Source organism: Cyanistes caeruleus, chromosome 3 (genome assembly GCF_971803275.1).
Source record: "Cyanistes caeruleus chromosome 3, bCyaCae1.hap1.1, whole genome shotgun sequence".
Classification (NCBI taxonomy): domain Eukaryota; kingdom Metazoa; phylum Chordata; class Aves; order Passeriformes; family Paridae; genus Cyanistes; species Cyanistes caeruleus.
Genome location: NC_141703.1, coordinates 65,179,411 through 65,205,336, shown reverse-complemented (window position 1 = coordinate 65,205,336; position 25,926 = coordinate 65,179,411). Strand labels below are relative to the sequence as shown.

Sequence of the window (25,926 nt, the reverse complement as noted above, 5' to 3'; positions counted from 1 at the left end):
GTATACAGGAGTGGGAAGAGGAAGTAGCGAAGCTGGTAGTAATTTTTTGAAGCGTGGTGCAACTTATGTGGAACACTGAAGCTGCAATTCTGCACCTGCATCTGCACCTGGCAGCTGACTTCAAGGTCTGGGAACTCCATCCAGTTCCACAAATAATCCCTGTTCTGCATTTAAATGCAACTCTGACATAATAAACATCTGCACGTGTTTGTATTTGTATGCTTAGTGTAAAGAAAGCATTTACAGACCTTCTAAAGTCCCCATCTTACCTGAACTTCCACTTCCATTATCAAAAATTCTTTAAACCTATTACTGCACCTACCTGTGCGTGCTGAGCTTGGCTTTTAGGCATTCTATGTGTAACCTCTGAATGATTCTACTACACTGTTTTGTACAGTATAATTGTAACTTTAGTATAAAGAATGATCTGCAATGAAACCTTGGGCAAATCCTGAAATATTGTATTTTTTTTAATCTTTTGAATCCAAATGTCAGCATCTTTATATTGTTGCTGAGAATTATATCCTTTTTTCTGAGCTAGAAATATAACTTCCACCTGGTATCTCTATGGAAGTAGTCTGTTCTCTTATTCTGAGTCTTTTAAATATGCAATTAAGATTTGTAGTAAATGGTCTGGCCAACTGGCTCCAAAGATCTGTGTAGGGCAGTGCAGTAAGCAGCACTAAGTAGGTCTCTACAGAAAGATAAGAAATTATTATTGTGTTCCAAGTATATCAATTACCTGTAGAAGATTTAAGGGCCGAAGATTTGATGTATTTTTCAAACCAAATGGGCTGCCTGTTAAAGAAAACATCTTTTTATTAGTAGTGTGTCTTTCATCAGTTGTATTTGTGTTTTGCAGTATACCTTTCCGTTGGGACTATTTCTAAACATCTGGAAGTTGGAAAACTGGCAAGCGTAAATTGTGTGTGAACTTAATATGAAGTGTATAATAACACAAGTATAATACAAGTGTAATAGTGGCAAGTGCAAATTAAGTGTAAACTTAATACAATGCTGCATTTTCCATAATACAGCTTATAGTTATTCAGACTCCAAGTGCACAAGAACTGACTAAGTGGAAAGCAATCTTTTATCACTAGGTAACACTGTGACCTGTAACCTGTTCATGCATTTACATAAAGGTGATTGTGGAGAACACCACAGCAGTTAGTTTTCAGTGATCCTTCTTCTGCCTTTATAAAGTTTTACTGTTTGTACAGTAAATCCAAAAAAGTCCAAGGGCTCAATTAAGTAAAACAGTCTTATCAATCTTTAACAGAAAACAGTCCCACCCCAAATCTGAGCAATGCTCCAGTAAGACAGCAGCTATCAAACAGAAGCCCTGGAGGTCTGGCACAGACCTAGCTCAGCTCACTACTCGCATCTGTTGTGTGGGTGACAGCACAGCATGTACAAATCTGTGACAACACAGGTTGACAGTGCTTGAAAGGACAGAAGTAGACTAAAAGTGATCCTCGTGAATTGAAGAAATGGTCCAAAGCTCAGTAAGACTGAATTAAAAAAAGACAAATGACTAAGTACGAAATTTTAACTATCTTTGTGTCTATACAGCAAGAAAGGACATGACAAGTTACAGTAGGTCACAAACATATCCAAATCATCCATATCACAAACTACAGAGCACACAAAAGAACCTCTTCACACAGTTTACATTTATAAAATTCACTGTCACAAGATGCTGTAGAGATTCCAAAAATACACGTGGTTTCAAAAACCAATTAGATAAATCCACAGACTAGAAATCTATCACAGGATATTAAGCACAAAGATCCATGTGGATATTCTTCAGCTGAGAAAGTCTCAAAGCTGTAGATTGCCAGAAGAGGTACAGTTGTAGACATGGGATGTTTCATTTCACAGTTTTGCCTCATCTCAAATGCTCTCCTCAGTACCCTCTAATGGCAACTGTCAGAGACAGAATATAGACTGGATGGATTTTTGGCCTAAACCAGTAAAGCCATTCTAATCTTAAGGTAATGCTGTTGCAAAAAATACAGATAAAAAATAAGCAGACCTCACTTGGGGAAATGTTAACAGGAATGTTGTGAAAGAGATGAGATGCATTTATTCTGCTGTGCTCCACAGTGGTAAATCAGCCAAGCTCAAGCTTGTGTCCCGTTTTGGTTATCACATTTTAAGAAGAATGTAAGCAAATTGGACAGTCTAGAAAAGAGTGACAGGATTATGAAAGGTTTGAAAAATACGACCTATCAGAAAGAGAAGACAAATGCGGGACATGACAGCATGTTTGATATTTAGAAGGTAAAGAGAAAGAGTGAACAACTATTTTTCACGTTTTTTTCACGGAGAAAAAAAAAATTGCAATTCAGGAGATGCACTGTAATTAGAAGGAAACATTTTGCATGGATAATGAACCACTCCAAACTACTCAGCTACTGAGGAAGACTAGAATCTTCTTTAGTGAAAGTATTAAAAACCAATTTAGATAAACATTGCTTCAGTATGGCTTAGACAGGTTTGACTCTTACTGTAAGGGATGGATATCTTGAAGTCTACTGTTTTCATTCTATAACCGTATGTTAAGACTTTTTTCTTTATATATTCAGAAAAAAATAAATGGATAATTTAAATTGTGCTTTTAAGATTTATATTGTTGCATTTGAAGGCAATAGGGGACTACTTAATTGTTGTACAGGAGTAAAGTAGTACCAGGGCCAGAATAAAATGCCCCACACATTTAAAAAGTGAGGCCTGTTTCTAAGTTCAATCATGCCTTTTTTCTGTCAGTCATCATTATCAAAACTGCATTTGAATTTGGAGTTTCTCTCAAACTTCTTGCTGAGCACACCAAACAACCCAGGTTTTGACTGTGTATTCCCAGCCTAGCTCACCAAAAAACCAACTTCAAATAATCTCCAATACAGCCTACACCTTGAATACAAAAACATGTATGTTGTTGATGAGCACCAGCCATTAAATACACAACCTCTTCACACAATGGCCACTTCAGTCCATTTTTCTCACAAAATGTTTTCACACTGTCCCTGTCTGAAGGGTGGCATTTCCACTCAGTCACACTGACCTGCTTGAGAGGCAGACTGCATTGCAGCGGGCAGCGCACTTGGTACCAGACCTCCTGGGGGTAAAATGCCACTCAGATTTATACCTGCAGGGGCTATGGCACCAGTGTTGCACCCCAACATAGGGTTTGAACCACTCATCAGTGACTGTGCTCCACTGTAGAAGAGGAAAGACAACACATCAAACCCAAGTGGCACAAGTAAATCTCAATAACTAAATTGTTGCCCTCTGTCTCATGGCAAATAAATCAGTTGCTTGCTGTAAATTATGGGACTGCAGCTAAAGCACCAATGCAGCTTAAAAAAAAAAAATCATTTTGCCTAGAGTATAACATCTATTTCATATTATGAGCATATACTGGTTTTTTTCTTCTTTGATATCAACTGATAAAAATAAACCACAAGTGGTCCTTTCATTCTAGAAATACTAAAAGGTCAACAATCTTCAAATGGGTTGTATTATTATAAAAGTAACAGGTTTGCATTTTCTTTTTGCCCTCTAAAAAAGAGTCCAATTTATCAACAGTGACCAACTGCTGAACACTTTAGCTGGATAATTTGAATGTCTGATACCTGCATTGAAGCACACTGTGTCTTACACTGACCATCGTAATTGCAGAATTTTCCTCAGTCTAAAAAGCAGTTATACCATACAATGTTATGTTCATATTATACCATACAATCTATTCTTGACAGTACTTATTATTTTCTTTAAATCAGAAAATGACTTTTAAGAATCAAAGAGTATTTCACCTCAATGCTTTTTTAAATTGATTGAAACAAATCTGTTCTCATTTTTCATTTATACTAATCTGCATATGATATTCTACCTTCTCTGTGATTAATAAAAAAAAATTTCCAGACTTGCAGAGCAAAACCTCAGAAATCACTTAAATTGAGATAAAGCATTATGGAATGGGCCTATATAACTCCAAAAAGATGAAAGCAATAAAAGCCTTTCTTAACAGATCTTTTCAATAATGTAATAGTAGGTGACTTCTATTTGAGAAACACAAATAGTTTCTAGTGGCTCTTCAGTTTGTAATTATAAAGTGAGTGATCTCTTTTGTATTGTAGATCCTGAAAAATATTTACCCTAATGGATGGTGGACAGTCCTGGTCCACACCCCCTCCCACCAACCAACCCCTGTGGCAAATTAAGAAACCATCATAATGAAAGACTTACCACACAGAGCCCACTACATTGATGAAGTTAAGTCCTGCAGGGTTTGCCATGACCTGGGTGGAGGTTGTTCCTGTAGTAATGGACGTTACCATGGTGGAAAGAGGAATGGTCATTACAGGCAGTGCCTGGCTCAGAGACATTTGCTGCTGAGCAAACGGGGTTAACAAAGTGGGCTGAGGGGTGAAGCCTGAATCTTGGGGAGTAGGGGTGGCAGAAGGGGTAATAAGAGTAGAGCTCTGAGCATCAGGAGGGTGTGGGGTCGATGAAGGGGTGTTGGTTGGAGTAGGAGTAGATGGTTTAGGAGTTCCAGACCCTGCTCATTGAGAAAAATAAAAAGTGCTAGTTTGTTATAAGAGGCCAGTCCTTTTTGTATAATCAGGTTAATGGAATCTTACTTAGCACTGACAATTTCTTCCGTTTTTTAGACTGCAAGTGTTAATTTCTATATGACAAGTGTTGCAGCACACACTCATTGTTAAGGATGCAGTATAATCACAAAGAAAATCCATTCTCCATGCTTCATTCCTTGTGGCATACACCAATTTCTATTTTCCGTTAAGGCTTCCATAATCTATCATACATTAAGTCATAATTTTATTCAGGAATACTTAAAATAATATCTTAGTGACCATTTTAACCTAATTAATGCTTGTCCTAAACTGTTAAACAATCAGTATCCATGTACTGCCTGCACAATAGGTTGTGTCAAAAACATATCATAGAAAACAAGAGTCAGCAAGATTATGTACAATTTCAGTAATCAATGGGCTGATCTAAATTTCATCAGATAGTCAAATTGCCATTTTCCAAGTATCAACCAAATAAAAAGCAACTATTAATATATTTAAGAACCAGAGGACAATACTGCATCTCTAAAAGCTACTGTGTAATTCCCTCTGTTTAAATGTAGCACATACAGCTGTATTTGCTGTGGATGCAGTAGGCAAAGTCTATCAATAAAAAAAGAAAACGAAACAAAACCCCCAAAAAGCTTGAGCTGTTTTTTTGGTTTTCCTTTTTTTTTTTTTTTTTTCTCCCTAGCTTTCATGTCCTGCAGAAAGAAAGGAAATAAATATGAATGATGACCAGAGCCTTAAAGTAACAACTGTGTGCAGCAGATTTACACAATTCATATTACTAACATAAAACCAGACTCACTATTTTGGAAGAAAACTTTTCTAAGTTTTCTTTTTTTATCTTGTGCAAAACAAGAAGGCAGAAAAGTTACACCTTTTGAGCTACCCAGATTTTAAATTATTTAATGCAAAAAGTGTATTATAATATCATGCAGGATACTGGAATGTGCAGTATACAATTATTCATAAAAAAGCTGAGAAGCTGCAGCTATGAATTCCTCTTTGTACAGATCTGTTCACGAAATGGCTCAAGACGCATACATGTTTAAGAAAACGTTTATGATCTACAGCTATGATTACAATGATCCTGTCAGTGTTAACAAAAATACTTTAACTAGGATGTCACTTCTGACTGAAATTTGCATTTTAACACCTGAGAATACGGTGCTATCATCAGCAGCATCACCACCACACTTGCAATCAGCAATGATTTGTAAAACAGTGTAGGAGTGTTTTTAAAAAATGATCTTATCGTTTATTGTATCATCACCTCGGGACTGATCAGATTATATACATACATAGATACACAACTGCACCAGTTCCTATAACATTTAAAAAACCAGATGCTTAAATTATGTAAAGGCAAATTGATCTAACATACTGTTTTTACACTGGAGGAAAAAAATCTACACTTTGGAATTTTATCTCATCACATCATCTACCAGCCTTTCATATATGAGGAAATCATGCTAATTGCACAAAATGTATTAAAACGTATACACAGAGGGTGCATACATATATATACAGAAAACGAACACAGTTACAATAAACATAAAATACATACAGTGAACAAGAGACCTGCCTAAAGCTGCACAACTTATACAATTTAGGGTACACTGTACACTTAAGTTTCATCATTCCACAGGTTAAGAAGTTTATCTCAGGAAGCATTTATGCAAAAGCCTAAGATTTAATGGAGAATTTAGGTCGTGACTCACTTTGTGAAGAGCTCGCAGGAGACAAGGCAGCGGGAGAGAGCATGCTAACTTGATTAAGATCCATAGATTGTTTCCGAGAAAGACCAGGAGGCTTAGAAGGAGGAGGTGGAGTTGGGGATTTTAGATGGCCACTTGACTGTTGAGAACTAAAAATATTACCTGAAAAAACATCATTAAAATACATTACTATTCTGTATCATTACAATGCAATACTATCAAAATACATTACTACAAAATACAATACTATCAAAATACATTATCTATATGTATTCTAAAATACATTACTATTTATGTTAACATGAATATTAGGATGCAATTTTGTGAACAATATAATCAGAAATTTAAGAAGAAAACGCCACAAAAACCCATGCTCTTCTCACACATAAGATGCTGGTATTCTTTTGTTAAATCTTTACTAAAGGGATATCCTGTCATTTTACAACAGGCAGAACATGTTCAAATGAGATGTTTGAGTCAAAAAATAATTACCTGAAGAGCTACTTCCTGAACTTGAAGGTAATTTGATAGGAGGAGGTCGGTGTTTTACACCTTTCCCCAGTACTGAAGACTGAACAGAGCCTGATACACTTTCTGGCTGCTGGGAGGAAAGAGAAATTAACACAACCACAGCAATGATGAGAGCTTCCATACAATTGACAGAAAAGACAGTTCAATTGATTTGTATTAAGGCTTCTCAGAACTGCGACAAAATCCCTTTTAGACATTTCAGATGCTTATGTATTTATTTAAAAAAAATAACCTATGATGAATTCTCTTTAGATAAAGTCTTTTTCCAGCAAGAAGCAGCACCAAAGTGCTACTACAAATTTAAACTGAACAGAAAAACAAGTAAAATAAAGAGTTTCACTTTTCTCCATAATTCTGGATTTTTTGTAGTAATTTTTTCAAACAAAAAAGTGACAAACACACTTGAAATAATAAAACATTCAAGGTTTACTTGCAAAATTACGTAATTCCATTCATTTATTCTGTATATACCTGCCATTTTTAACCAAGACAGACTTAAAAAACAGAATCAGAATTCTTCATCCTGGGAGCAGGATTTCAAATAAATTCAGGAAAATCCTGAATGAAATCAAGACACATTTCCCCACTGGCTTCAGTGGAACCAGAAGTTCATATTCTTAGAGGGAAAATACAGGCTTTTTGTTTATTCTTATATCCTAATTATCAGGTTTTCTGAACATATATCTACTTCACCTCCTTGAGTCTGTAGTTCTCACCACAACACACTCTAAATCCACAATTCCAATAGCTGACACTGTCAAAAGACTCAACAGTGAAACACATTCACAGTTACAGTCTATGTGTTTTTACCTTATAGCAGATATCCATAAATGTAAATATAGTTTAAACAAACAAATGTACAGTTTGCAAACTGCTGAAAGTAGGAAATGAGGCTAGCAATATATGAATGGAATATTTCAATACTGGAGCCTCAATTAAATGTGTATGAGCTAAGAAATCAGAGCATTGTGCAGAATCCCTGTTCGGTGCGCTTAACTTCCACTGATTCTCAGTAATAAGAGACAGTCCCTCTACATGTTTCTAATTGCTTGCTTATAAAAAAGAATCTTATGAGGAAAATTCTGAGGACTGCCTTTCTGTTCTATTAAAATTTGCTTTCTTGATTTTTGAAATAAAGACCAATGCTCCATTCCAACCGTGACTATATCATTGAACACAGTAACCTGAGTAACTGTGGCCCAGCTTTTGGCAGGGGCTTGGACAGGCAGACAGGTTGACTTTGGCAAGAACCCTTCCACCCCATTTATTATATGATTTTAATGTATATATACACACATGCATGTACATGTTTGTATATGTGCACACATACACATAAACATTCATAATCCTTTCTGCAGCTGCTGGCCTTGGAATGCTGCTGGTCTGCCTGGCACCAGGAACTATATCCTTCAGAAAAACACTGCTGGAGTTTTTAAGTAGGTATTCAGGGGAAAGATGTCACAAAGAAAACACCCCAGGGGATACAAATCTCATTTACTAGCTGGAGCATAACATACAGCTCACAGCTGAAGTAGTGACTCTGACCAAACAAAGCCAGAAGAACCAAGTAACATGCAGGGCAGTGCCAACAGGCAGGAAATCCGGGAATGCAAGAATTTATACTGGAAATGCAGAAATGTGTGTGCATGTAAACATACACAATTTAAGGTTGTTAGGGTTTGTGTTTTGGAAGATTTTTTGGTGGTGTTTTGTACGTTTGAGGGTTTTTTTGCCTTTGGCTTTTTGTTTCTTTTGTTTGTATTGTTTTTTGTTTGGGTTTATTTTAAGTTTTCCTCTTCAAATTGAAGAGAAATAATTTGAGTTTCTAAAGGTAAAAGAAGTTCAGCTACTCCAACTGCTTCTGTGTTTACTGACCTGAAAAACAAGACACACAGCTGCATTTTACTATACTGTTCTATGAAAGGTTCACCTGAACAGGGGAAAATGCTAGAACAAAACTTTGGAGCTAACTACATGATACACAGCCAACCCCCACCCCTCAAAACTGTTAAAAGACGATATTGGAACATTGAAAACATAAATGCTTCCCACTAACTTTTCCAATATATCATTCGCATTGAATGATCATGACCATAATGCATTTAAATATTCATACAGGATGACATTTTTAGGTTATTTTACTGTTAAACGTGGATAGCAAAAAAAATTTCTAATAATTTAATAATTAAGCACAAACAAAAGAAATGTGTAGCTTGATAAACTCACTTCCATTTCCTTCCCTGGAGAAAGATGACTGGCTGATCCACTTGAATTATGAAACATTTTCACAGTACATTTAGCTTCATTTTGCACTAACTCCTGGTACTGGTTCACCACCCTGAAACAAACAATAAGGACATAAAAAGGTTAACAACTTTGAACTTCAAAAGTAGATACTTAAACACGTAACTGTATAGTTATAGTCATATATTTTAAATATTATGTAAGCATATCTCTATATAAAATAGAGATGCACATACATAAAACATATTTATGCCTCTTTGTGTCTTTCTACGTTATATTCCTGGGCTCTTAGATTTATTCCATTTTAACTTTCAATCTCTTTTTTTTCTAATGCAAAATACAGTGTGAGAAACACTCTATTGGAGGAATATGGAAAACAATAGCATTCCCAAAAGCAACTGCAGATCTTTGGGATGTCAGTCAATGGGTATCCCATTTCCCCTTTTTTACAGAGGTCCAGAATCTTTTATAAAAAAAGGTGTCTTTTCTGGTTATGCGGCCTGTGAAACAGTCAACCCTACATCAGCTTGAGGTCTATGTCAGAGGAGGAGTCTAAATGCAAGGGCTGAACAATCCTGCTCCTCTGTGAGCATTGTAACAGACATTTGATAAAGCATCAGGCAAACCAGTTTACAATACTGTTCTATCAAACTGAGTCAAATACTACATCTCTACTAATTGAAGACAACCAAGTTGAGGGCATACTGTTTCACAAACATGAGGAATATACAGAATGACCTTGAAATATAAAGCTGAAGTGCTGTGGTCACACTCTGGCAGACTCGACCTCAATGAAAACATGGTAGAATATTTCCATTACCTCACACCAAAATGCGATGAAATACTCTTTATTTTAATACAGCCCTGCTTCTGTCGTATTCTGTTACCTGACTAATACAGACACAAGAAAGGGCCGTGACACACATGGCAGAGGAAAGGGGGAAGCGCACTTATTTTAGCAGTTAGATTTCAGACTGACTTAAAAATCCCTGGAATCAGGGTAGTAAAACACCATCCACTCTAAAAGGTGGTCCTGCACTCCTCTACTGTTTCTTCTTGCTGTTGTCCCCGAAACCCTGTTGCTTATTCTGATGAAAGGACTTGTGACCACTGCAACCCAGTGACAAACATCAACAGGCAATCAATCCCAGTTAAAACTAAGCTCTTGTAATATTGTTGTTTTACTTTTCAGCCAGCCAATCTCCCCAGTTCAGCTTACAGAACAAGCAGGAAAAGTATCAGCACAAAGGAGGCAGGAGAGAATATAAGCAAAAAGTTTCTTGATCAAAATTACCTATTTTAAAAAAATAACATTATTATTATTTTTATTGTATTATTAACACTTGTGATCAAATCAAAGACTCATTTCCCTGCCAGGAACATAAGGGTGTGTGGGGGATAAGAGCTATGGCATGTACATCAGCCAGAGGCACAAAAACACATCTGGCTCTGACAGAGGCTGCTTTTTAAAGGTTCTGTGCTTATATGCACAGGCAATCTAACATGATGTATGCTGACAAACACTTAAAACCCACTTATTTTGCTGCCTCAGTTTTCCCTGAATTACTACTCCTACTCAATCTACAACTAAAATATACTGAAAAACTGTTTTATTATTTGCTTCCCTGGGAAAGCTGAATCAAGACATGCACAAAACACAAAACTAAGATGTATAAATCTTAAACCCTAGATTACTTGTCAAATGACAAGTTCAAATGAATAATTTCCATGACTGCTAACTTACCATACCAAATGTCAGGATGAAATTATTGCTAAGTGCTCTCAGAGTTCAGGTGTACTCATGTATTTGATGTCCTCTATTTTTCCTTGCTTGTTAAATACAGAAACTACACACTACTCCTTGTAATGATGACTAATTCATCTTAATTTTCCTTCTTTGTTCTGCATCTGCTTCCATAACCATAACACTGGCAGTCATAGCTGCCAAAAAGGAACAAAATTTATTACATGTCATCAAGCCAAATAGCTGTAAAACTGTATTAATTTACCTTTCAGCATCAGTCTTCGAACCAATAAGGAACCTAAAATGAAAAGTACATTTTCAGTCATGAATTGGACTAAAAGAACGTATTTTTATAATCACAAGGCTTCAAACAAATGGCAGTGCTGTGTTTTTTTCACACCTGCTCAAAATACAAATGATAATGTATCCATTCAATGGACTGAGTATCATTCAGCATTTGAAATACACACTTGACTTCCTAACTATATAGACAATATACACACGATCTAATACGGTCTCCTTTAACACTAAATTACCTACAAAGCAAAAGGCAGAATATAGAAGCTTTGGATTTTATATTTAAAAAAATGAAGTGAATAACTGCTATAGAATTATTAGCATAAAAAGTACTAAGGAAAAGATGTATAAATCAACATCATACCAGTACACTCAGACTGAAATACAAGTGTGCTGGGGGGAGGTCAAAAACAGCCCTATGCATAATATTGTAACAAACACTGAGTTTCCATTGTTTGATTTCATTTATTCCAGTTCCCTGTGATTTTCCAGACCTCCTAAGTAAGTATCTCTCTTTTGCTTAACACTTATGACTTTCAAACTTACTACTATGTTTTTTTAAATTTACAGAGGTTGCTCTTTCTCCAGCGCCAAAAAAAAATAAATAAAATTTTACTGAACAACAAAAATGTTTACTTCATCTTTCATTTCATATAACAGTTTGCCAAGGACGAGTTATCCAAGCTTTGATGAACTTTAATTGTTAGTGTCTTAGCAATGATTTCCAAAACCTTCCACGCATCTCATTAATTCAATTCATTTAAGTTCATTAATTCCCAGCTTATTACACAACTCTAAGCCAGTACTATTCCAGGAAGACCAGTACTAAGTATGTGTGCTGGTTTTGGCTGGGGTAGAGTTAATTTTCTCCACGGTAGCTGACACAGGGGTGTTTTGGATTTGTGCTAAAAACAGTGTTGGTAATACACTGGTGTTTAGCTATTCCTAAGCAGTACCAACAAAGGTTTCTCACAAGCAAAAGGGCTGGGGTGTACAAGAAGTGGAGAAGTGACACTGCAAGGACAGCTGACACAAGTAACCAAAGGAAGGGGTATTCCATACCATCCAGCACCACGCTCAGCATATAAAGACAAAGCAACAAGGAAGAGAGGACTGGGGGAAGCATTTCGAGAGAAGGCATTTGTCCTTCCCAGTAACCAACAGGTGTGACAGGGCCCTGCCCCCCTGGAGACAGGCAAAAACACCTGCTTACTCATGGGAAGTGGTGAATGAATTCCTTGTTTCGCTTTGCTTGCATGTGTGGGTTTTCCTTGACCTACTGAACTGTCCTTATCCCAAACCCACATGGTTCCTCACTTTTACCCTTGCTACTTTTTCCCCCATCCCTCCAGGGAGGCTGGAGAAGGAGGGAGCGAGTGCTTGCCAGCTGGGGTTAAACAACAGTATGGAAAGAAACAGTAAATAGCTGAAGTGTAGGGATAAAATATTCTTAACACTCAAGATGTTTTAAGACTTTCATAAAGAATAAGAGAATGATTACATACTAGAAGATAAAAATAACTTTAGTTAGCAGAACTAAAAGGTTTGCTCAGTCTCACTGCTCCTTGCCTTACTGAAATTTATAGGCTCTACCCTGCTGCACGGGTTCTTCTACACAAATAATCTGGTATATATAACAAGAAAAGCTGAGAACAGAGAATCTTTGTAGAACCACAGCCAAAACCAGCATATTCCAAACAATCCAAACTTATGAAGCTTCTTAGAGGCTCATGTTTTTCTTCATTTATTTAGTTCAACTGGATCTAAGAGTAAACAGAATATAGTCACGTCTTATGCTTTCATAGCTTCAGGCAAATTTTGAGAACAATCAAAATTCCGAGTATCATCAAAAAAAGAGTGCAACAACATCTCATAGTGTCTCCACCATTTTCATGATTGGATTTGCTGGTGGTCTTATTTTCCCCTCAATGTATCTTTAACGTAAAAGAATGTACTAATTTAACATAATAGCACATTTGAAATATGATGGTTGCTTGTACACAATTTGGTTTGGTGCTTTTTTTGGTTAAAACATCTTAAATCAGACTTCTAGCTCTGGAGTATTTTTGTGACTGAAAATGATAAGTAATGTTTGTTTTCCTCCACCTATTGATCACAGCATAATTTAAAAAGGAACATGTAACTTACTGTGATGGAGTTAAAAGGTTGTCATTTTCTTCATCACCTTTGAGTGTCTGAATTTTACCGTAGTACAAGGGATTACCAAGAGACTGAAAAATGGTCAGTTTTGTTTTTTGAAGCTGATTACCAACTTCACATTCAAACACATAATCATCCTTCATTTCCTGAAAAGACAGAATGACCTAGTAAGTCTTGAAAAAGTCTCAGGCAAAACAGCAAGTAAAGCAGACCAGCTCTATATACATTACCGAATAAGAAACATTCTGTAAGTAACTAAAAGTAATCATTCTATAGGAAGGGGTGCATTATCTACAATGAAAGTGATTCCAGAAATTACATTAACAGGATGAGAGAAAAAGTATTTATCATCCCTTAAAAATACAAAGATATTGCAAACCCCAAACAATCATGTTAGACATGGAAATGTAGACTGGGTAAACACATATAGAAACAGTTTTATATGAATTATAACAATGCAAAAAACGTTGAGAGTAAAATGTTGGGGGTGAACATGAAGTTCTATGGGAAAGTATTACTTTTTTCTAACAGGCAACTACAAAGATATCATTATATATGCTGTTAATAAAGACGTACCTTGCCTCTTAAATAATAAAAAAATAATCAATTATGTGATTTAATCACATAACTAATCAAGGAATTAATTATTATTAAGGTAAATTAATAAATGATTATATTAAATCACTACTTCTGATCAAATCACATAGCTTGTGCCAAAAATCTTAAGGCTCAATTTAAACATTGCAGAAAGTTTTTTTGTAAGAGGCATTTAATATTAATCTAATTCAAAATTTAACATTTTGATTTCAATAAAGCTCTTTTTCATCAGCCTTTGAGTGTCTGAGTAAAGAAAGCAATTTGTTGTGCAGAGTTCTGCTCCATGTAAATTATGATCCTTTCTTTAGTACAAGCTGCTTATCCTTGTATTTCTGGAAAATCTGAGGAAATCAGACTGATCACATGCTTGCTTTACTGTATGAAATTACAAGTATCTCTGGTCCTCTTCCTATGTCTCTGTAACACACGGAAGATTAATTAAATTGGAGGAGGGAAGATTACTCCACATTACATTGATTTTGTTGAAATAAGAGGCAGGTTAACTAGAGACAGTGAAGTTTGGCCAAAGGTCTGTATTACTCACGTGAGCTGGCCAGACAGTTGGTTGTGAGTCATCAGACTTGATAGACTTTTCCACTTTGGCATATTTTTCCACCTTAAAGAAAATAGAGAGATCAGAAAAGAAAGAATCCCCTATGTTTCTCCAGAGAAACTTAACTGAGGAACCTTCAGAACTTTACATTTATAGTGTTATACCTTATTTGCTATGTTCAACTTAACAGAATGAAACATGGTTTTAGACTACAGATTGAAATCATTGCCTGCAATATGGAATGGTTAAGTAATTTCACAGTAACAATAATTCCTAAAGCCTCTGATTAAGTCAGGTACAACACAGTTGAAGTGAAAAGAGAGGCTTGTTTTGAAGAAAGTTACACTGTCATTTCTTGCATAATTTGCGTTCTTGCCAGCCCTACAATGTCCAAAGCTACAGTCTTGTCTAGTCTACAGTCTTTTAAAAAATCTCAGTATCCTAGAGAAAACCTGGGGGTCCTGGTTGGTGGCAAGTCAAATGAGTCAGCAGTGCCCTGGCAGCCAGGAAGTCCACGAGTGTCTGGGGGGCAGCGGGCACAGCATGGGCAGCCAGGCAAGGGAGGGGATTGTCCTGCTCTGCTCTGCACTGGGGCAGCCTCACCTCCAGTGCTGGGGGCAGCTTTGGGTGCCACAATTTAAGAATATAAAGCCACTAGAGAGTGCTCAAAGGAGAGCCACGAGGATGGCCTTGAGGATGGGCCTTGAGGGGAAGTCACATGAGGAATGGCTGAGGTCACTTGGTCTGTTCAGTCTGGAGAAGACTGAGGGGAGATCTCACTGCAGTTACAACTTCCTCAGGAGGGGAAGGAGAGGGGCAGGCACTGATCTCTTCTCTGTGGTGACATGTGACAGGGCTTGAGTGGCCTGAAGTTGTGTCATTGGAAGCTTAGGTTCGGTATCAGGAAAAGGTTCTTCACCCAGAGGGTGACTGGGAGCTGTTCTAGCTCCCCACGGAACTGGTCACAGCACCAAGCCTGACAGAGTGCAAGAAGCATTTGGATAAGACATACGGTATGATTTTGGAGGTTGTCCTGTCCTGCAGGACTAGGAGTTGGACCTGATAATCCTTGTAGGTCCCTTGCAACTCAGGATATTCTATGAGTCCCTTCTGTACATTAATAGTATGTATTTTGGCAGTTCCAGAAACTAAGAATATGAATGTCCCTAAGAGAAAAATGCACACAGAGCAAACAAAAGAACTCTCAACTAGAATTTTCTGTATAAAATGTAGAACTTTTCAGAATATTAATGTCCCATAGTATAACATATCAAAAGACAGGAATTTCTACCATGATGAAAAGTGACTAGTTTACAGACAATCTACAAACCTCATTTGCTTTTCTGATTTTCATACTATCAGACAACTTCAAATAGACACGTTTTTCTGTTGAGCCCACAGAAAAACAATACTAACAATTGGTTTGTACTGACTACTTCATCCAAACTATTCTGTTACAACTGCAATATATTACAGTGGTAATATATACAAATACCTTATGGTACAGAAAAGTAATTGTAAATGTTAAAGTCACTCCCATTTTTTAAGGTCATTCTTTGATACTGGTTACTTCTTAGACGCTTCTTCATATCATACAATTTCTAATAATTGCTCATTATATGTAACAATTGGCAGTCTTACATCTACTTCAGAAGGAGCAGTCAAGTAGCAAGGGTTCTGTTTCCACATATCTACGCACTGGAAGATGAAAAAACAGGATTAATATATTAAATTATTTAATTCAATAGTTAGAAGTTTATTACATTACTTTTCCATGTAAGAACGCTTACATTTCCAGCTTTTGAAATTTTGAGGTCATACTGCTGGGCTGCTTTCCTCTCCTTCCTCTTCTGTAAGTAGTCAAGTAATCTGAGCTGAGGTGGAGTTGAATAGTGAGCTACTTCTTGCTGTCTGTTCAGAGAGGACCTTGAGTACCTTTTGAAGCACCTATGGCAAAATGACACCTAAGCTTGTAAAACCATCAGCATCAAATTTTCTACTGCCCTTGTACAAAAACAAAAATATGCAGGGAACTGCTACTTATATGAAGACTAACAGGTTTTTAAATACTAATTTAAAATTGCTTTTCTGGATTACACTGTATAACTCTAAATCATGATCTCATAAAATACACCAGTGTTCTGTTCACCTGTTTCAGCACTGAGAATGGGGATACTATTTAAATGCCTAATTTAAGTACATCATCAAAATGAGTAATTAAGAAGTTGCCAAGCTTAAAATATTTATGTATTATCATAATTTCAGTTCCATCAAATGATCTTTGTCCTACTTATGTAACTATAAAGTTACATAAGACAGTAACTACCCTCTAGTCTTTGTTTCATGGCAAACTCATAGGTTCAGTAATGCTGTTCTGGACATTCATTTAACCCCTTTTCCTATTTTTCTAGTGGAGTATCTGCTGACCACCAAGCTTTAATTTCAATGATAGCTTGATCAAATTCATTATTTATATTTTTTTAGAAACAACTGCTGGTTTGGCACTAGCATAGTATTTCCATGCATATTTAGTTTTTACTATTTCAGTAATTGTGACAGACCATTAATACATTTCCTTTTTACAGGGTGAATGCAATTCATGTGGTAGAACAAACATGCTGAACAAATGTTTCAAGCTTCTGTGGAAATAAAAAACGGCCCAACCATGCATAAAAGTGAAATAATTTCAACATTTTGTACATAGTGCATACCACATTATTTTAAATTTTTCCAAGATTCTTATACACTTACACTTCTGTTTAGCCTGAATGTAAAACATACAAGTAAGTCTTTTCATTTGCTCATTCAGGATTAAACTTATCCTTGACTTAAGCTTTTAACAAATTGGAGACCAATATGCAACATATTGTTTCTATATTTTGCATTACTGAGCTGCCATCTGACTCTGATTACACAAAACCTATGCAAAATAATCCCCAAATCCAAACTGCAATATAACTGATTATGTTAAGAAAATATAAATACATTTTCCTTTGACATACAAAAATAAGCATACTACAGTATCTACTAGTAACTGAAATATAATGCAATATTGAGCACTTAAAAACACAGTGTGAGAAACAGTCAAGAAATTGTACTTTCTCCTATTTAAGTAGGTATTACATACAAGAAGCTAAGTTTTCAAATAAAGTATTAATTATATTTTTCTTCATGCTTCATACTGAAGCTTCATACTGAAAACTACCGTTTCATGGGGCGAGTGTTCATCTTCTGCTTGTTGTACAGGAGTCTGTTTGTAGTGCAGGTCACTGCTATTGAAGGATCAAGACACAAAGGCTCTGCTGTAGCCAAAATAAGTTGGCTCTCAAGTAGGAGTTTGTCCTCCTGTAATATACACAGCTATTAATAAATATAAAAATATGAAAATTTTTACAGTAGTCAAGTTCTTATATACCCATGCATGCAGACATTATCTGAGGAAAAAAAAATAAAAATAAATTATTAAACAAATAAAAATTGTTAATAAATTTTCATTTTGTTGTGTATTTATGACATCACTTTAAAATTTTTAAATAACCTCTAACCCTACCTGTGTCCATTTGTGGTTGTCACTTGTTATAGAATGCACATCACAAATTAAAGTCTGAGGAAAAAGACATAATGGTAATTAGCTTTCAATTGAATAATAGTATTTCTTAATAAATATTCAGTAACAGTGCATACAGAGTTTAGGAACTACTGTAACACTGAGAAATTACTTAAGGCTCCTCTTTACCTGCATTGTAGGTCGCAAAAGAATGTGCTTGCTTTGGTACGTTGGAGATTTCATGTTACCAGACTGCCTATAGTCGCGTATTTCTGCTATGACACATCCACAATGGAAAATATTAACCTGGTTGAAAGAAAAACACCAGCTTTTGAATGAACAAAATCATCCCCTGCCTCTACAAAGGAGCTTGTTATATAACATATAAAATTCAGTGAAACTAGGAATATAAGTCACAACAAGTTTTTCAGACCGGCAGTCTTTCCTATGTACGTAGACACGTTTGTCCTAAACATACCTAAAACACAAGCTTCGAATGCAGTGTCCTCATATGCCAGCAATGCAGTTGTAAGAAATTCCCATGCCAAACTTCCATAATGACAAAGAACAAACAAAATTTTGCTAGAGCAGAGTTCAAGATGTTTCACAGCCTTAATCATAGCAATCTCTCTTATCTCCTTCTCCTCAGTAGTATTTTTTTTTCCTACATATCAATAAAATATTTATTTGGGGCATTAAATACAAGTGGCTTGTGCTTACAACCATTTATGTGAAGCATTCAAAAAAATCAAGGTCTATCTAGGTACAATACATAAGTTATTTTTAAAAACAAAAAATTTCAAACCTGAGATTTTTCCAAAAGATCAACCAAAATAGGTGGTAGTTCCTCTGCATCCAAATATTCAAGCAGCTCTCCTTCCTCATAAGGCAGACGAATGGTCTCAGAATCTGAATTTAAATAAAACACATTACCTTTGTGTTTCCAGTTTAAACATTAAGAAATGTAAAACAAACTTGCCACAGGAAAAAGCAGATTTGGCAGAAACCTATCCACACATACCATTTTTTTTCCATACTGTTAATTTTTACATCCATTTCTGTTCACAGAGTTTTAGTAAGTTTAGAGTTTCCTATTACTGTTCTAGCTTTTATTCCCAGGTGACATAATGCATGCTCTTATTGCACATGACAGTACAAATGGCATGAAAATGCACAAAACTGGAACACAAATGCCTCTAGACAGATCTAGACATTGGAAGCAGTGAAAGAAACAATATGACAGAAGGAACCTGAAGTGAGAGAAACTCGGATATGCAACTCCAGAAACTAAGGGGAAATAAGAGACTGGAAGGCCATCAGAAAAACTCCTATCTACAGATTTCACCTGTAGATAAACAGCTCAGAGCTTTAAGTAAATTTTTAGTTCAAGTTCAGTTGGCTATTCTCCCACCCCCCCACTGGAATTATATTGGAAGTGAAACAGTTAAATGTAAACAACAACACATTCTGAAAATTTATATAGTATTCTGAGTATTTTTAAAAATTCAAGGGAAAAGTGTTACCTGAACCATTTTTTCCCCTGAGCATCAGTGAATAACCCTCGTTTCCTGGATAGAGGTTTACCACCAGACATGACAAAGTCTCCTGCATAACCAGCTTCTCAAGTAAGTTCACATTTCGCCTCAGCTTCTGCTTTAAAAGTAAACATTGCTCATGAACATAATACTATGAAATAACTAGCAGAAATAAAAACAATTGCTAGAATGTGATTTAGATTAATGACAAATTCTACATCTAAACAAGCCCAGTTAAATGTAATTGTACTGTATTCAGTGAAGTAAATATACTATGTATTATCACAACTATTATATTATGTATTATTCTTACAGATACAGATTTTTGTAAACAATCCCACTCCAATTAAAAACCCTGGAACTGGAAGTCAACAGACAACAGAGTTATAAAAATAACCTTATGCTAAAATGTTGTAAATCTATAGTGCACCATTATTTGTATCATTTCTACAAATATCATCAATACACTAGAACTTGTTTGATAACAACAACAAAATACTTAGTACTTTCAGATATTCCTAACAGAAGAAGGCATTTCTCTCCATGATTAAAATAATGAATTGTAGCATTTGGAAGCTTTATTAATTGCATTTTCTTGTCTTCATTTGCTGAAATCTGATCCAGCAGCTGCAGACACTGTGCCCTTATTTAAATGTAAAACTATCTTTTTGATGTATAACAGATTTTTATAATTACTTAGAGTGTTTCAGAGACCACATAAACATCCTACATATTCAAGCATTTGGAAACCCCTTAGAACTTAAGACAATGAATTCTAAGCCTCAGATAATTTTACAGCCCCTGGTTGGAGGCCATATTTCATCTCTGAATACCAGCCCTGGGTACAACCATTAATTGGGAGTTAACCTAAGTGCTCATTTGTCTTCCCATTCATTTTACTTCCTTGAAAGCAGCACTACAGAAGATTCCACACCTTTTTCTTCTTGTTTGACATTCAGAGTTTAGCAAAATAATTTGTGCCTTTTATACCTCATATTTAGAACTGATATGCTTGTTTGAACCTCTTTGCTAGTACTATGAAAATTTTTCAGGGAACTTCTTAGTTTATCAGCAACTGGAGAAATAAATCTGAATTTACAACAAAATTTCAGGGTCTGAAAAATGATCCACGTTTTTCCCACGGCAGCCATGCTAAGCAATTGATTGTGAAACAGTGATAATGACAGCAATGCACATGGCATTGACACTGGCCCTGAACTTGAACAGAAATGCCCTTTGGGGACACACGATTAAAAGAGAATGAACAGCTCACTCAAGCCAGTCTAAGCCTTATTATTCATGTTATATAGTCTTATCTTTAGGTAACTACTACAATAATAGGGGTTTATACTGCATTTAACAAAGAAATTAAGTGGAATTAAAAACAAAGCATTTTCTCAATCTACCTGTTTAGACAGAAATTAAAAGCTTCTCAGCAATTTCCACTTACCTTTATCTCAGGCTCTTTTTCACATTCTTCAATATATAAATCATAAAGTTTTTGAAATACAGATTTTCTGAAATTAAAAAGACTCAACATGTAACTAAAATTAAATCAAAGAAATTATAATAAAAACCTAAATACTGAAACTCTCAATACCTTCCACTGGATAAATATTTTCTTTTGGGAGGTCTCTGACGGGCACTTTCAATGATATACTAAAAGAGAAAAGTAAACAAAAACCCAGCATGTATTACAAAGAAATTTAATTCTAGTTACCACACAACTAGAGATCATTACTAGACAGTGTTCCATGTATACAGAAAGTAATTAACAGTTATGGTACATGAGATACATGACAGTTCCAAAAGTGCACTAAATGCAATCTGGCTTATGTTACAGTCATCAACAAGAACACAGCTCAATTTAGCTGTCAAAGACAGCATTTCATGGCTATGGCATCAGTTCCATGCAAGGTCCTCATTCTACAGTCAAGTCTTTTAATTACAGTAGTAACTAACACTACAACACTACTGTACTTAGTTACCTATACTGAAATTTAGGTGGTTAATGCTAAGGTACAACCAAGTTTATGCACACTAGCTTGACAACATTTACAAATCAAGTACTCTGCAGCATGGTAATTTCAGGAAGTTTTCCCCTTGCCTTTTGCATTTACATTATTTTTCTCTACAGAGCTGTGCATTATAAATACAATTAATGTACATTAAACATTCAAATTAAAAAAGAATAAGAGAGATAGCATCCTCCAGTAAATGTGATTTATATTCTAACAAGGTTTTTCCAAATCTCTATTGTTTAAAGTATTTCAATCATCAGCTTTGTTCAGAATTTATGCGAAGAGAGGTTCTTCCACAAGAACAAATATTTCCCATAACAGGGTTCAAGGTAACTCTTACAGCAGATGATAGCATCAAAAAACATGCATGTGAAGGCACTTGCCTCTTCATTCTCACTGGGCTATCCTTAAAAACACAAATAGGATTTTACCGTATATTTCTGCCAGGTGTCTCTGTAGAGCCCTGCTTATTTCACAGCACACAGATTTGCTGGTTTAAAAGGGGAAAGCTCAAGTCTTGCACAGTCTATCACCCTCACACCTGATGATGCTCTCAGCACAATGGGTAGGAGACAAAAACATGACAGCAATTTCAGTGAGAATTCTGCACACTCAAGTGTTACGTATATAGATGGTTACACACATACATATTTACATAATGGGATTTTCTACTGCTTTTCAGGAGAAATAAAAAATAGCTGTTGTATTTTTATAGCTCTGAGACCGATAAATTACGTGCAAACAAGTAATTTAGCTGCTTCTTACCTCAGCACGATCCAATGCCAGTTCTAAAGCTTGTTGCTACAAGAATGACAAAGAGTTTTTTAGCAATTACATGATTTTTTTAATGTCCTCATACATTAAAAACACCCTGACAATCCACTCATACTGCTATGAATTTATAATTAGAAGATGGGCTCAAAAATTCTTTGGTACATACTAAACTTAGCTAAAGTCTCTTGTAATGGCATCACAAGGCTTGGCTAAATTATGAAACCTTGGAACAATGAAAGGCAAATAGAATGAAAAGTAGGAATGGAAATTACACCTAATAAAAGCAGTAACAAATACTAACCAAAACAATTAGAGATGACAACTAGAAAACCTGATCTCCTTTATTAAGCTGATCACAAACTCAACAGAAAGTATAGGCCAAAATATCCCTGAACAGATGTCCAGGAAGAAAACATTTCATCTTTTAGATACCAGTGCCCAAGTGTTGGTACAGTTATTTGTCACAAAATGGAAACAAAGATCTTGTGCTCAGAAAATTCCTTCTGCACATGATACAATTTAAGGAGTGTTCCCTATGATATGCTGTTAGGTGGCTAAGAAGCAAAACCAGCTTCCACTACAGATTTCCTCCAAGGCAGGGTAAAAGTCTGCCCAACCCTATGAAACACAGCAAAATCTGCAAAAGCTTCTCAATAACCCATAGCATGGTATACTCAATACCATTTATTTTAATGAATTTAGCTCCTTTGGAATGTCTTTTACTTCAGTACACCTGTAGTTGATATACCTTTATTTCAAAAAGAGCCCACAGCTTCACAGATCAGAATTATGAGCTCTTGGACTAAAATTTGACAAGTATTTCAGACCAGAATAAACAAGCACCAGAGTAAAAAAAACCCAAGAAAGTCTTCCTTGGCTCCTAATGTTCCTTCTCTGACACTCCCTTAAGCTCTGACCTCCTTTGTGCAGGAATAATGTGCAGCTGCTAAATGAACCAAACAATGAAACTGACTTGGGGCAGTGAGGAAAAAGAGGACACTATTAAGAACCAAAGCGTTGTAGGAGAATGGCATGAGCTTGATTCATCTCCAGTGAAGTCCAGAGAAGCAATGCACTCACTTCAGTGGCAGCTGGATAAAGTCCTTAGGAATGCACTTGTGACAAGCTCTAATATTCATTGAAGCTCAGGAACATTTGTAATAGGTACCTCCTCCCAAATATGCATTTGTCCTATTCCCTCAGTTTAAACCATCCCTATCAGCTGCTTCTAAAGTCAAACACCTCTACTCAAGCCTCAAGGAACAGAAGACACATGAGTCAAGTCCAATCCAAGGTAACAACAGTTAATACACAGATAATATTTTATTAGAATAGAAAGTGAAGAAAACCATACTATACAAAAACAAAAGAACAACAAAGAAATATACAACAAAACCACTCATATAACATACCTAAAACAAAATTTCTTACCTGTTCATGAAAATCCCCCCACCTACTTACTGTGCTATTGCATGGTAGAACCTGCCACAACAGAACATTTTAATTTTCAAGTGTCTAGGTGTTTCTATGAAAATGTCAAATACTGATGCTTTCTATATAAGTGGATATATCTAGTAGATACACCTACAATAACTATGTCTAGGTATGATTTCAAACATTCAATTCACTGACTGTTTTAGCATTAGGTAAAAATCCATGGCAATATTAGCATCTGTAAATACAAGACTACTACGTAGAAGCAGGATTTATACGCACCCAACTTCCTGCCAGCACTCCTGACTGAAAACACACCACTAGCTTGATATGGCAATTCCTATGCTGCACTGGCCAGTGAGTAAGTGTTTTAGAAGTATTCACAAACTACGAAGGAAGACACTCTTAAAAAAGGAAATGAATTCAGCAGTGACAAGCAAAACAACTTTTTTAAAAGAAAATGATAAATATTAATGGCTAGAATGACAGCTAGAAGACTAGAGCAAAAAGATCTGAAAATTCTAAACTTAAGATCTAAATCCTAACTTACCATTGTAGTTGAAGCCATGTGGCCAAATGGCAAAAGAAGTACTTAAGGAGTTTCTTGTAGTAGACAAAGAATCATATTTGATGGTCACACTTGGGGTACTGAAAACAAAAAATTCAAGGAGAAAAAAGACACCACTGAGAAACTAAACGAGTATTTTATTTAAATACAACATTTTTCATGGTTAGTTGTACTTAAATCTCATTTGCATAGCTTTCTTTCCTCCAATAGCAGAAACAAGTGCTCCATTCACTGCTGGTGCGGAGGTTCTCACTCCAGTGACTACTACCACTTTTCACAATCATTTTACATTAGTTTCATTCAATAGTAAAGCAATGGCATGTAAATGTACTTATGTGCAAATGCACAAATGTACACCTTTCTCTATTTCAGCAGTCTACCTACACTACCCCAAATGTCACATCCTCAGATGCACAGGAGGCTAAAACATTTAAGGAAAAGCAGAGCGTTTAGCACACCGCATCAGCTCTTTTGTTTTGCTTTCGAGAAGGTGTTATTCCATAGCCAACACCTCCACTAGCGGTGTCTTCTAGCATTGTTTAGTTTAAAAATGACTCACAGCAAGCTGTCAATCAAGAAATGAAAAAAAATTGCTGCCACCGCCTCCGCGGACCCGCCGGGGCGGAGAGCGAGCGGCGCTCGGCCGGGCCGGCCCAAGCCAAGGGCGCAGGCCGGGTCCCGGCCCCCGCCTCCCGCCCCGGCCCGGCCTCGGCCCCGTCCCGCCGCCCCCTCCCCGGCTGTGGAGCCCCCCGTGCCCACCGAGCGCCGGTACCTGGCGGCCTCTCCCGCGGAGCCCCCGGCACAGCGGCCCCGCCGCGGCGCCCCGGCCGCTTCCGCCCCGGCGCTTCCGAGCCGCGCCCGGAAGGGGCGGGCAGGCCGCTGTGGAGAGCGGCTGGGCGGCGGAGGGCGGGGAGCGGCCGCCGGCGCCGCCGTGGAGACGGGGGAGAGCTGCTTGAGGGACACGGATAGGGGCCGAGGAATTCGGGGGTTTGGTGGTAATAAAGAGTCTGGGCTGCGCTGCAAGTCTCGGCTTTAATGCCCTTGTGAAGATCAGGATAGGTTTCTGTGTGTGTCAGGGATGCTGTGAGGATATTTGAAGGGGTTTGGAATGTCCATCTCCTGGCCCTGCACAGGACCGTCCCCAAGAGTCACACCATGTGCGTGAGAGCAGTGTCCGAATACTTCTTAAGCTCTTTCAAGCTGGAGGCTGTAATCACTTCCCTGGGGAGCCTATGGAGCCTATGGAGCATCCATTCTCAAGCTCTCCCAGGCACATCTGCACCACACATTGTACCTACGTCCCTGGGCACAGCACTTTTGTGACCTGCGGTATGTTTTTCCCGGTCCTTTCTAGAACTTCTGGCTGAACCATAATTTATTTGTTCACAGCAATGAGCAAACGTGATCCAGCAGCATGTCCTATAGGAAAATCCACACCTAACACCATCTTTCAATGCCTTTGTTAACCTTGTGGTGCTGACACATCCTAGAAGGAGATGACTTGAAAACTACAGAAAATGTAGACAGTGGGAGCTCCAGGTAACTCTGGGCAGAGTGAAGTGCTTCTTGTAGGACTACCCAGGTACTCTGTCTTGGTGC

General features: G+C 36.9%; 1 protein-coding gene across 50 annotated transcripts in view; it reads right to left on the bottom strand.

Moving 5' to 3' along the window:
• The window catches only part of SUPT20H (SPT20 homolog, SAGA complex component), a 30,130-nt gene extending 4,884 nt beyond the window's left edge, over positions 1-25,246 (bottom strand). For 7 of the 50 annotated variants that reach the window (XM_086881485.1, XM_086881497.1, XM_086881501.1 and 4 more), the window contains exons 1-21: positions 25,100-25,246; positions 24,310-24,407; positions 22,317-22,352; positions 21,131-21,189; positions 20,981-21,047; positions 19,519-19,648; positions 18,801-18,904; positions 18,185-18,301; positions 17,999-18,052; positions 17,654-17,793; positions 16,239-16,395; positions 16,090-16,146; positions 14,440-14,511; positions 13,287-13,444; positions 11,107-11,139; positions 9,080-9,191; positions 6,815-6,923; positions 6,326-6,484; positions 4,252-4,564; positions 3,068-3,222; positions 743-798 (exon numbers count right to left, since the gene is read on the bottom strand). In XM_086881485.1, coding sequence (XP_086737611.1) covers positions 743-798; positions 3,068-3,222; positions 4,252-4,564; positions 6,326-6,484; positions 6,815-6,923; positions 9,080-9,191; positions 11,107-11,139; positions 13,287-13,444; positions 14,440-14,511; positions 16,090-16,146; positions 16,239-16,395; positions 17,654-17,793; positions 17,999-18,052; positions 18,185-18,301; positions 18,801-18,904; positions 19,519-19,648; positions 20,981-21,047; positions 21,131-21,189; positions 22,317-22,352; positions 24,310-24,327 — 2,106 coding nt within the window. In that variant the 5' untranslated portion in view covers positions 24,328-24,407; positions 25,100-25,246. Of the gene's footprint in view, positions 1-742; positions 799-3,067; positions 3,223-4,251; positions 4,565-6,325; positions 6,485-6,814; positions 6,924-9,079; positions 9,192-11,106; positions 11,140-13,286; positions 13,445-14,439; positions 14,512-16,089; positions 16,147-16,238; positions 16,396-17,653; positions 17,794-17,998; positions 18,053-18,184; positions 18,302-18,800; positions 18,905-19,518; positions 19,649-20,980; positions 21,048-21,130; positions 21,190-22,316; positions 23,808-24,309; positions 24,408-25,099 lie in introns of all 50 variants that reach the window. The other 43 variants (XM_086881490.1, XM_086881491.1, XM_086881504.1 and 40 more) reach the window with 14 other exon arrangements.
• Between the last annotated feature and the right edge of the window lie 680 nt (positions 25,247-25,926).